This window comes from Labrus mixtus, chromosome 7 (assembly GCF_963584025.1).
Source record: "Labrus mixtus chromosome 7, fLabMix1.1, whole genome shotgun sequence".
Classification (NCBI taxonomy): domain Eukaryota; kingdom Metazoa; phylum Chordata; class Actinopteri; order Labriformes; family Labridae; genus Labrus; species Labrus mixtus.
The window spans coordinates 10,719,541-10,730,916 of NC_083618.1; the positions used below are offsets into that span (position 1 = coordinate 10,719,541).

General features: G+C 38.1%; 3 protein-coding genes across 5 annotated transcripts; 2 read left to right on the forward strand and 1 right to left on the reverse strand.

The window, feature by feature from the left end:
* The first annotated feature begins 1,652 nt into the window (after nt 1-1,652).
* On the forward strand, nt 1,653-4,345 carry sirt4 (sirtuin 4). 2 transcript variants are annotated; one of them, XM_061042832.1, is made up of 4 exons: nt 1,653-1,789; nt 2,370-2,854; nt 3,037-3,331; nt 3,425-4,345. In XM_061042832.1, the coding sequence occupies exons 1-4, from the start codon at nt 1,733-1,735 to the stop codon at nt 3,575-3,577; spliced, it is 990 nt and encodes a 329-aa protein (XP_060898815.1). In that variant the 5' UTR covers nt 1,653-1,732; the 3' UTR covers nt 3,578-4,345. The 2 variants fall into 2 exon arrangements, with proteins under 2 accessions (XP_060898815.1, XP_060898816.1); XM_061042833.1 differs by having other exon boundaries at nt 1,666-1,748.
* Nucleotides 4,346-5,590: 1,245 nt separating this feature from the next.
* On the reverse strand, nt 5,591-7,850 carry tomm6 (translocase of outer mitochondrial membrane 6 homolog (yeast)). 2 transcript variants are annotated; one of them, XM_061042835.1, is made up of 3 exons: nt 7,693-7,850; nt 6,736-6,852; nt 6,505-6,644 (listed from the first exon to the last, which is right to left on the reverse strand). In XM_061042835.1, the coding sequence occupies exons 1-2, from the start codon at nt 7,788-7,790 to the stop codon at nt 6,756-6,758; spliced, it is 195 nt and encodes a 64-aa protein (XP_060898818.1). In that variant the 5' UTR covers nt 7,791-7,850; the 3' UTR covers nt 6,505-6,644; nt 6,736-6,755. The 2 variants fall into 2 exon arrangements, with proteins under 2 accessions (XP_060898817.1, XP_060898818.1); XM_061042834.1 differs by lacking the exon at nt 7,693-7,850 and having other exon boundaries at nt 5,591-6,644.
* A 30-nt stretch (nt 7,851-7,880) lies between these two features.
* Nucleotides 7,881-10,257, forward strand: LOC132977914 (ubiquinol-cytochrome-c reductase complex assembly factor 2). The gene is made up of 4 exons (XM_061042837.1): nt 7,881-8,095; nt 9,468-9,542; nt 9,934-10,000; nt 10,083-10,257. The coding sequence occupies exons 1-4, from the start codon at nt 7,958-7,960 to the stop codon at nt 10,187-10,189; spliced, it is 387 nt and encodes a 128-aa protein (XP_060898820.1). The 5' UTR covers nt 7,881-7,957; the 3' UTR covers nt 10,190-10,257.
* The last annotated feature ends 1,119 nt before the right edge of the window (nt 10,258-11,376 follow it).

An 11,376-nucleotide genomic window follows, 5' to 3' on the forward strand; every position in this document is an offset into this window, starting at 1 on the left:
GTAATTTCAGGTTTTCTATGAATGAATTCCGATCATAACAAGTGGAGTATTACACATTTTATGAAACAGTAAGCTTGGAAATCATTTCATCTCAGTCTACACCTCTCGTCATGACTTTATTACATTAATGCTGTACCTTTCCTGGCATTTGTTCAGGTCACCTTTGACAATGTGTGATGCTGCTTTGTACCTCTGTATAAAATTGACATGATTGAATCTTGTCATTTTGTTGTTTGTAAATAAAAATAATCAAAAAGACTCAGTTATGATGAAGTTTGAGAGCAGAGTTGTTTCATTTTAACAATCAGTGGGAATCATTTATTACTTTTTGTGTAGCAAAGTTTGCAGAGAACACCAAAGATTTAATTCCCCACCTTTATACCAACATTACTAATAAATCAGTAGAAATTGACCAATGTGTTTTTTCTTCTTCAGTAATTTGTAATATTAATTATTAATACAAATTATGAATTATCTTGAATTAGATATGTCTATACGGTGTCTTGTAAACACAAGCCTCAGTTAGATAATAATATATGGTTCAAGTGCAACACAGTTTACTTGCCTTCTAGTTTGACAAATAGAGCGTTGAAAATCCACTCATGCTAAATCAGAGGCCCTCTTATAGGCCTAATCAAAGAGACCCAGTGAATCTGATCCAAGACAGCCTACTAATGCCGATGATTTCCATCTGGCATCTCCTGACTGATTTAAGCCCTGATTAAAATAATAGTACTGATTTTATTTACACATGAACTATAGGTCACCCAGAGGTGAAATTGTTTTCCTGATCACTTGTTTTCATGTGCCAACATGCAGTTTGCAAGTAAAGACATTTTGTGTTTTATAGCTGCAACCTGCAGTCTTAAATATATTCATAATAAGTGAATGCCTATCAAATTGGAGAATGAGATTTTTTTTATATCTTTCAAGGATATAATATTTTATCTGACTTGTTTTGCTGCTGTTAACCTCTCTGCTTAATGTAATTGACATTTGTTGTCTTAACATGCACTCAGTGATTGGCACCAGTATCTTGAATCAAATGATTTAAATCAATAAAACAGCTAGCAGCCTATTTCTCCATGTGTTGAGTCATTTTTATGTTGGACAAAGCCTGCCCCCAACCCAAGTTTGACATTCCTGCTCTATAGAGTCTATAGTCACTTCAGCAGTCTATGACTCAGCCACACACTGCTACCTGTCTGAGTCTGTGAGCGAGACTACCTGCTGAACTGACATGCTGCAGCAACAATTGACATTAAATATTATTTATCATTATTACATACAGTATGATATAAAAAATATATATAAAAAAAAAACAACAACATGAGAAAAGATTTTTTAAAAACACATAGGTGTGGATTATTATGATGTGTTGTAGTGTTTGCACATAACTTTCATGAATAACTTAATTATTAATTATTATTATTATTAATAATAATTATATTAATTATATTAATTAAGGCTATATTTCGTTCTTACAAAAATATACAATTTAACAAAGTTTGAGTAGCATATAGATTGATGATGTTTGGACACTGCTGGCAAGGCAACCTTGAGATTAAAATCTTTGACTACATCTCCCAGAACACACCGCAGATGTGTTTGGTGTTACGTCTTAACTGGCATTTCCTTTTACTGTCACTGAAGTAAAAAGAAAAGAGGTTCCCGTGTTATATCACTTTGTTGTGCTCTGACATGTTATTGAGCGAACACTTTGTAGCTCCCGATGCATAGCCACTACAGTAAGGTTAACCTGTATTTATCTTCGTTACTCAAAAATAAGGTATAGTAGCTAGCTGGCGTACCCGAACAAAGTTAGATGACATTAATACGTTAGCTAGACGCGCACTTTTGGAAAGTACTGTATTTGACCTCTTGCTATGTTATAATGTTTTCATTTCGTTGACATTTACGCACATAATCACAGTACAGGCCAAATATTGTTACAAATTGTAGTAAGTGTAGACATGTAGTCTTAGTAGTGACATGCTGTCGCCCCTCTGAAGAAGAAATGATTGCAAAATAATATTTACTTCAATATTTGATTAGTTTAGTTTAGTTTATTTGCACATTGTTGAAAGAAGAGTCAAACCAGTAAGGGAAGGTAGAACACCCTGAGGTCTTATCTCAAAACCTCACTAAACAATTAAAGAAAGTTAAAAAATTTTTACTATAACAAAGTAAAAATACAATCTATCACAAATATATTTTACCCAAATTGAAAATTACATACAAACCTTAAAACAATAAAATAGAGAAGTATTTAGAAAATATAACAAAATCGGGACAATTCACTATTCACTACAATTCTTGCTGAGAATTATATTGCATTCAGTCAGTAATTCTATGTTGTCATTTCGTAGATGAGATCGCTATGGCAGATCCTCTACCTTCACCCAGCACCTGTCAGGAGGTCATCTTCAACATCTGCAGGTGTGGTGAACTTTGTCCCCGTCTGCAGCTCCACGGATTCTACCTCCCGTAAGCTGCTGCAGGACTTTGTGTCCCGATCAACACGCCTGTTTGTCATCACTGGAGCAGGGCTCTCCACTGAGTCAGGCATCCCAGATTACCGTTCAGAGGGGGTCGGGCTGTATGCTCGCACTGACAGACGACCAATGCAACATGCAGAGTTTGTCCGCAGTGCAAAGTCCCGTCAGCGCTACTGGGCTAGAAACTTTGTCGGATGGCCGCAGTTCTCCTCCCATCAACCTAACTCTGCACACATGATCCTGCAGAGATGGGAGGAGAGAGGTAAGCTACACTGGGTGGTTACACAGAATGTGGATGCTCTTCATTCAAAGGCAGGGCAGAAGAGACTGACTGAGCTCCACGGCTGTGCCCACAGGTGAGAGTCTGATATACAGTATCTCATCATGATTATGTGCTTATAGTATGTTGGGATTAGAGTCTCATTTGTGTTTGGTCAGGTATTCATGGAAAATGAAAAGCTACACCATCCCTTTGCCTATCCTGTAACATTCATTAAAAGATTGAATGTAAGGATTCGTATTCTATATCTGTCCTCAGGGTGATGTGTCTGGGCTGTGGTGCCATCTCAGCGAGGGCGGCGCTCCAGAAACGTTTTTTAGCTCTGAACCCAGCCTGGCGTGCACAGGCGGGCGGAGTGGCTCCTGATGGTGACGTCTTCTTAGACGACGAGCAGGTCCTCCATTTCCGGGTCCCATCCTGCGAGGACTGTGGAGGATCACTAAAACCTGAGGTCACATTTTTCGGAGACACTGTGAACAAAGCAACGGTACAGTTTGTGCACGACAGACTGGCAGAGTCGGACGCTGTGCTTGTTGTGGGCTCGTCGTTACAGGTAGGTTTTATTGATACATGAAACACATTGTTCAAAGTAAGAACTTCTTCTGGAATTTCATTTTTAATTGTGTCCCTCTCTGTTAATCCCAAGGTTTATTCGGGATACAGGTTTTTACTGGCAGCAAGTGATAGAAAAATACCGGTTGCCATCCTGAACATTGGGTCGACGAGGGCAGACCACCTGGCCCAGCTGAAAGTGAGCGGCCGCTGTGGTGAGGTGCTGTCAGTCATTCAGCCTCTCTGACTGTCAAGGACATTCAGTCTGGATTCCCTGTATTACGTTTGTCAAGCTACCTCAGATTTAAACTCTAAAATCAACTTCAGGGGCGCAGTGGTTAGTGCGCGCGCCCCATGTATGGAGGCTGTCGTCTCAAGCGGGCGGCCCGGGTTCGCCCCCCACCTGTGGCCTCTTTCCCCCATGTCATTCCCCACTCTCTCTCCCCCTGATTTCCGACTCTATCCACTGTCCTATCTCTACATTAAAGGCACAAAAAAAGCCCCCCAAAAAAATAAAATCAACTTCAGGATGTGGATTGCATCTTGACTGCTCCTCATGGAGAATTTGTATCTGTTATCAAAGCAGAGCAGAAACAGAAAACGTTTTTATTCTATGCAGAACAATTAAATGTGAAAACAATAATTGTCTGAATAGAAACAAGTTGTAATAATTTATCAGACTTTTGTGACTCCAACAGAGTTAAGTATCATAGGGTTGCTATATTGGTGCTGCCAGGATAAACTAGAGCACTTAACTTATACTGTATCACATAATACGTGCAATAAATGATGCAGCATGTGTGGTTCACTGTCTGAAGGCTTTGAGTGGAAAACTGAAATTGCAACGTTGGATCTGGTTGACCACTTGTTTTCCTAATTCTGATGATTGGTGTTATTAAGAATATACAAACTATGAGATGTTTGTTGAAGTTCAAACTGCAGAAATGTTCAAATCCTGTTCTAGATAGACTGAATTTTAGGGCCCAAAGAGATGATAAAACATGTTCTACACTCAGCTGTGTGTAAAGTGTGTGTCAAGGAACAGATCGTTCTCATGTATTAGTATATCTCTGACTTTATCGACAGATACACTGTACATTTTAACTGCTAACAATTAACAGATTGGACCCTTACTCTACTTTTAACACGTAGACACTGTTAAATGTAAAGGCTTCAGGCTGCAGTCTGTGAAGCTGTGGATCTTAATTTACTGGTTTTAGATTTTATATTCAAATTTTTCTGGCACAAAAATGTGAAAAAATACTGAAAAATATGAAACTGTCAAAGTGGAGCAAACACAATGTTTGTGAATAAAAAAAAATCACAAGCTTTGTTCTCGATAGGAATATGGGTCACCACTTGTGTCTGCTTGCAATACAATATTTTATCACTCAGAATTAGTTACGAACACAGCGTAGAATATGAAATTAAAGATTTATCAATCTCACAACCTGAGTTGTTAAATTCTCCATGAGGGATTTATTTCCTTCCTCATAGAATGACACAAACTTAACACTTGGCTTTAGATGAATATTTATTACAAAAAATTATAGAATAAAAAGGTGAATTAATGAGCAGGAATAATGGTTACAATAATAACACCAGTGTATGTAATAGTCTAGATGAAATGATGACACAATAAAAGTTAATCCAACTTTCACTAGAACAATGAAGTAGCCTGATTATGCAGAGGGAGGGAATTATGACTGATTGTATAAAGATTATTTAGAATCATCTTACAGAGCAGAGCTTATCAGACTTCAACCCGTTATCGCAGCAACTGTGGTTTGATTGGAACATTCCTACTTTAAGAAGTCTGGGGTTGGTTGAGGAAAAGTCCTGCTCTTCTTTGAAAATAATCTGGAAAGTGGAGGAATTGCTGCTACATCAGTATGAAGTGAACTTCACATGACTGGTGATAATAAAATAAATGGTCCAGCATCACCTTCAGAGAAAACTGAAACATGCTGCAGATAAATAGTCAAACTGAAGTATGGACCTTACTCACTGCAGTAAATGTGACTCATTTCAGTGTGAATACAGCAGAGGAACTATTGTTTACTTGTGGTTATTTTGTTTCTCAAAGGAGCCACATTTATGGGGAAACATTGGACATATATATAAGATAAAGAGGATCTTAAGTTTTTAAATATAGGTCACTTCTGTCATTGTTTTGGTTTTGTGTCTGCAAGGGTTTAAAAAAAACTGCACGTTCAGAAATAATCAGCTGTTATGTGTAATTAAAATGAATAACAAAAAATAAATCTTGAACAGTTTATTTGAAAGACAAACACGTTAGCATCACAAACAGACAGAGGGCAGAGTGACCGTTGACTGACAGACTGTGAGATCCTTCAGCACATTCTGCTGCTGAAATCTTTCCCGTAGAGAAATCCTCCAGTTTTCCAGCTTGTGCTGCATCTCTTCAAGGAGAACCGCAGGGACGCTGAAGGAGTAGAGACAACATCTGTGGCCCGCCTGCCACGCTGCTGAAGCTGTGGTCACCGTCAGCGGGGTCATAGACAAACAGTTTTCAAAGCTCTTGGTCTGATCAAACCAGTATGTGACAGGGTAACCCAGTAAGAGACCAAACACTGTGCACAGGTTCCACTCCTCGGATTTCTCTCCAACAGTATGAGCTTTGTCAGTCTCCTTCAGGTCTTCGATCGCTCTGAGGAGAAGCAGTAAATCGTGTGTCATGCTCTTCAGCTCTGCTCTGAGTGGGTCGGTGATGGTGGGCTTCTCCAGCGTGTGACAAATATCAACAACGGTCACATTTCCATAATCAATCAGCTGCTCTAAATTAAATCTGGCGGCAACTGGATTTACAATAAGAGTGTTTCCATTTAAATCCAATGTGTGAAGTGATTTAGACACAAGCTGGGAGGATTGCAGGGAGCTCAAATACTGCTGCACCTGATCTACACTTGCCCTGTTGCTGTCATACAATATAGCTGGTTTCAATCCCACATCTAAGGCTGAGACCTGAACAGCCAGGTCTAGACTCTGGGAGACTGACAGGGATTTTCTACCTGCAGACAGACATTGACGAGCGGCAGCAACAAAGAGCTCCTGAGTGGACATAGCAGTGGGGATCACATGACACCAAATGTACAAAAAAGAAAAGAAAAAAAAATAATAATTCAAAGACTGAACAAACCTATTCCCTGTATATAACAAGAACAAAGACCTAACTGAATGTAAATTCTTCTCTTTAGATTTAAACAGAAAAGTGAAACTAATCCAGGTTAACAACATGATTTTTTTATATAATAGTTCTTATCCATTGTTTCTTCTTTGTTGGTCCAAGACACCTTAAAAAACAAAAAACAAGTCAAAGAGTTGAAACAAGTGTAAAAATCAGCGAATTGCTTGAAAGTAAATGAATAAAATTGCTGAGATTACCATCATCCTGGTTTTTAAGGTTATGTAACAGGCTGAGGAGACATGAGGTCAAAATCTGACAAATTTCTTGCAACCCAAACACCAGCTGCAAACAAGCCCAGGTTGACCAGAAGATTCCTGTTGACAAAAAAGGGCTTTAATGTAAGAGACATTCAATTATATTTAAAAGTCCTGTCCGGACCGGCATTCGCAGCAAACATCATAAAATACAACAGCAGTAGGCCAGTTGAAAATACAAGTACTCCCAGGTTACTCCTGCCAGATAAAACGTCCGTAGGGCCCCCTGGTATAAAATGACCAGCTGGACAATGGGCATAGTTGTTTTTTTAGTTTGATATGGAAAAAGACCCCAAACCAAACCCTTTGTGGTCACATAATAAGCATCCTGACCACATATAAATGTTGATGAGGTATAGAGTTTTATTTTGGTTTTTAGGCATTCAACTGTAAAATAAAAAATAATAAAAAAATAACTTTGAAAATAAAGCCAAACATATTTAGTCTCTTCTCTATTCAAATGTTGTAATAATTCTCCATTACTGTATGCACCCACATCTACAAGCCTGTCTTAGCAGATATCCATCCAGCCAATTTCATATCACAAAAGTGAAACCTTTCATGTTATGAGGCTTGAAATTATTTTACCCAATATTTTTCTACAACACAAGCCCTTGTGAAATCCACATAATAACACATGGCTCACAAAGGTCATGCAATAAACACTCAGTCTTCATGGTGAAGTTTCCCGAGCAGTGAAACACTTTTTTAACACAGTAGTAGTAGTAGTTTAACACTGGTTTGTGCTGCAGCTTCAATAGTAAAGAATAAATAGATTTGACTTGTCTAGAGAACTGAGAGAGATTGTCCAAGGCCGAATCTCACAGTGTGTTAAGCTACAAGGGCAACCATCACACTGTTCAGACAAATCACCATATTATTTTATTCACAGTGGCTCACCTTCTGAAGTCGTTTCTATCTGCTGCGAAACGACAAGCTGAACCGATCCACTCCATCACACCGGAGGAAGAACCCTTTTTACCGTTTGATCCGCTCATCTTGCAAATGTGCGACGAAAACGACAGGAACAGCAACGAGGGTGGGGGGGACGACGACAGGAAGCGGAAGAGTTTTGGTGTAACACCGCGTACGGCGTGCGATAAAGCTCAAACTTCAGTCGTGGTTTCCACAAGTCGATATTTAAATAGATTTTTAAATTCCAAAGATGTCTGCCACCAGGTATCGTCGGTTTTTAAAGCTCTGCGAGGAATGGCCACGGGACGAATCTAAGAAAGGTCGTGATTTGGGGACGTTTTTGCGGCAGAGGGTAGCTTCAGCTTTCCGTGAGGGCGAAAATACACAGGTACGAAACTAACAGGACACACGCCTGTCCCTCTGTCAGCTACATAACACACTGAGCTAAGCTAAGTGGATAACTGGGATGAGAGCTAACAGCCTCGACCTTGACTGCTTTATTCAATGTTTAAACACCTAAAAAAAGCCTTATCTGGTATGTACATAAAAATAGCCTTAAGAGTGTGCCACATTTTACCTAAACAAATGACATTATTTATATGAACAAACCAGAAAAGCACAACACTTATAATGTAAACATTGTTTCATAAGTGGCTTGTTTAAGAAGTTACTTACACTTACAACTATATACTTCTGTCTTACAGAAAATATGCCTCTTTTGACACTACTTACTTTACAGTAAGGGTAGAGGGATAAGTACTAATGATGTTGGATAAAATAAATTAACAAAAACAGCTGTCCAAATTGACATTTCCCAATATCTTTAAATTTACACAACGTATGAAGTAGTTACTCTGAGTAATTACTTTTTAGTTTATTATTTAATTCAAAATCTGATGTGTGTTTTTTTTTTTTTAAATAAGTGTGCATTATGTAAGAGATAATGTGTTGGGAGCAGGTTGACATAACAAGAAAGTGATGCAGTACTTTGCATCAGGGTCTTTGTCTCAACCTGGAAGAAAACTATAATTTTGCAAAAGTTTATGTGACGGCAAGATTGCAAAAATTGGAATACCACTTGGGGTGAAGTAGCATGTGCCCAAAGTCAGCGGCATATGCCATTAGTTCAGGGGCATGATGGTATGCCACAAGCGGGGCCGGGTGCATGTGCTAGTCGGCCGACTGAATGCATCTAACTGTTGACCTCTGTGTTGACAGCAACAGATGAACCATTCAAAGTATCTCTGATTACGGTGGTTAGACTAACCTTGTTAGCTGGGAAAGGTTTCGCTCCCGGCTCACTGGTATCATCTGTAATTAGATGTCAATTAATCTTCTTTACCGTAATCACAGAGATACCAAACAAACCAGGCGAGAGAAACTTAAATATTCCTGTAATAACATCACTATGTTGCACTAATGTTGTCAATCAAGACAAAAAAAAAATACATTTGAGGCAGTAAAACTTACATTTCATAAAGCAAGAACAATCGTATTCATTTCTATCAACCTCTCGACTGTGGTGGTGGAAGATGGGCAGTACGGCTCCAACAGATGAGTGGCAGGAAGTCTACCATCCTGTAGGAGAATTCTGTGATGATCTCTTTATTTTCAGTTTTCTGTGTTTAAATGGCACACTGTCTGAAGTAGAAAGTCTAAAGTTGTTGTATTTTTCTGTTAGATTATACAAGCGTTTACAATCACAATTGGTGTTTCTTGCACTTAACATTTGGCCAATCAATACATTTTTTTCCAACTAGATCTCGGATCCAGAGAAGTGCGACCAGATGTACGACAGTTTGGCCCGCATCAACGGCAGCGTTTACAGACAGCGAGTAAGCACTCATACGCATCTCATGTGATTCTTTTCTGTACGATGAAGAGCTCTTTTAATGAATTGTTTCCTTGTTTTAAACATGTGTTGTTACATTTCTTTTAAAGTCTTGGTTAAAAAGTAACTTCTCCATTATGTTCTCAGAGAGGATGTCCCCGCTGTAACATTTTGATTACATTCATAAAATATTTTTGTGGTCGGTACAAAGGTTTTTACAAACTCTATTATAGTATATTATACTATACGTTCAACTCTATAAACTCTGCAGACAGTGTTGTTTTTGAGAAACAAATCTAAATCTCTACAACAATGTCTCCACTGTATTATTGAATGTGTGTAGAACAGGATGCACAGATTAACCTTATTTAATGCGTCTTTGTGTATGTTTACAGTTCCCTCGTGTACGTGACACAAGCTTTACTGGAGTCACAGTGGAAGAGTGTAGAGTGCTTTTGTCAGGTACCCCAAATAAATGTGACATTTAAGTCTATGTAACGTATAAAGTGTGATTTTTAGTGAACTTATATTTGTCTTTGCACAGGGAGTGTGCAACAGATGGACGATGAAAAAAAGGGTTTGTGGAAGTCGATAATGGAGAGATTTTCCAAATCACCAGAAGAGGTTCCTGAAAAAGCTCCTGAAAAATAACTTGCCTCTGTATTTTTCTTTTTTTTCTGTTTTCTTTTCATGTATAGAAATAAAGTTTATTGATGTTATCTTTATTGACTTGTTTTTTATGATCTACCATAACGGATTTGACTTTTAGAAAAAATGTAACCTACAGCTTGTTATCTTGATTACATAGCCTGAAGAATGAGTGTACAATGAGGAAAAAATGTCCATCCATAAACATTAGACCAGAAAAAAACTCAAAGGCATTGTTTTTTCTGTTTGTAAGTTGAATTATCTGGAGGATATATTAAGAAATTTGGTTGGAACTTTTTATAGTATTTAAAGCTTTGAACCATTTTAAGTATTATGATCTTCAATGTTTTCATTTTACTCACAAGCTGAAAAAATAATTCAAATGATAAATACTTAGCAGAGTTAAAGCTCCATACTGAAATCACTTTGTTTCAAGCGAGGGTTAGGGTTCCCCAAAATCTAATCTTACTGCAGGTTACTTACCGACTTTATTTTTATGAACGTGTTGACGCCAGGAGGCTTTAAAAATCTGCTCTTTGCAGAATGAATGTGTTCACTGGTGATTTGTTTAATAGAAATCTTTATTTCAATGTGTGTTATTAGGTAACATGTCCTTCATCATTAATGCTCACGGAACATTTTTAATATAAAAAAGCAAACCAATGCAGTTTTCAACTCAACTGGAAAAACACCAGGAGTGTGTTTTAAAAATCTATGATGGTTATTCAATTCAAACATGAAGCCTTAAAGGTATTGCAGAAAGGTTACTTGCAGGTCATAAGAGCTTTGAATGAATGCACTTTTTTTTTAGTACAAACCTTGTAAATTTGACTGACTACACATGGATCAGGCAGGTTGTTTTACAGTCGTTCAGGTTGTTTTGCAAACAGTGACACTCCTGTCCAGAGGGGTATACCACGGAATGAGTTCATCATTCACAGGCTTTCTTTAAGTACGCTGGCTAGTCAAAGATAAGTCACAGTTAGAGCTATCACATATACCAAAGCTGGTTATGACCTTCCTATTTTAACTTTCACTTTCTTGCTTTAGGCTCTGAGCCAATCACATTAAAGAGGGCATTTAGTGTGTCGTGTGACGCTTCTACCACAATAAAATGAAGCATCAACAGATGTGTTCTTTGGTCGGACTGATATAATGAGAAGAGGTGTGGAATATAGAAAAGTGATTGT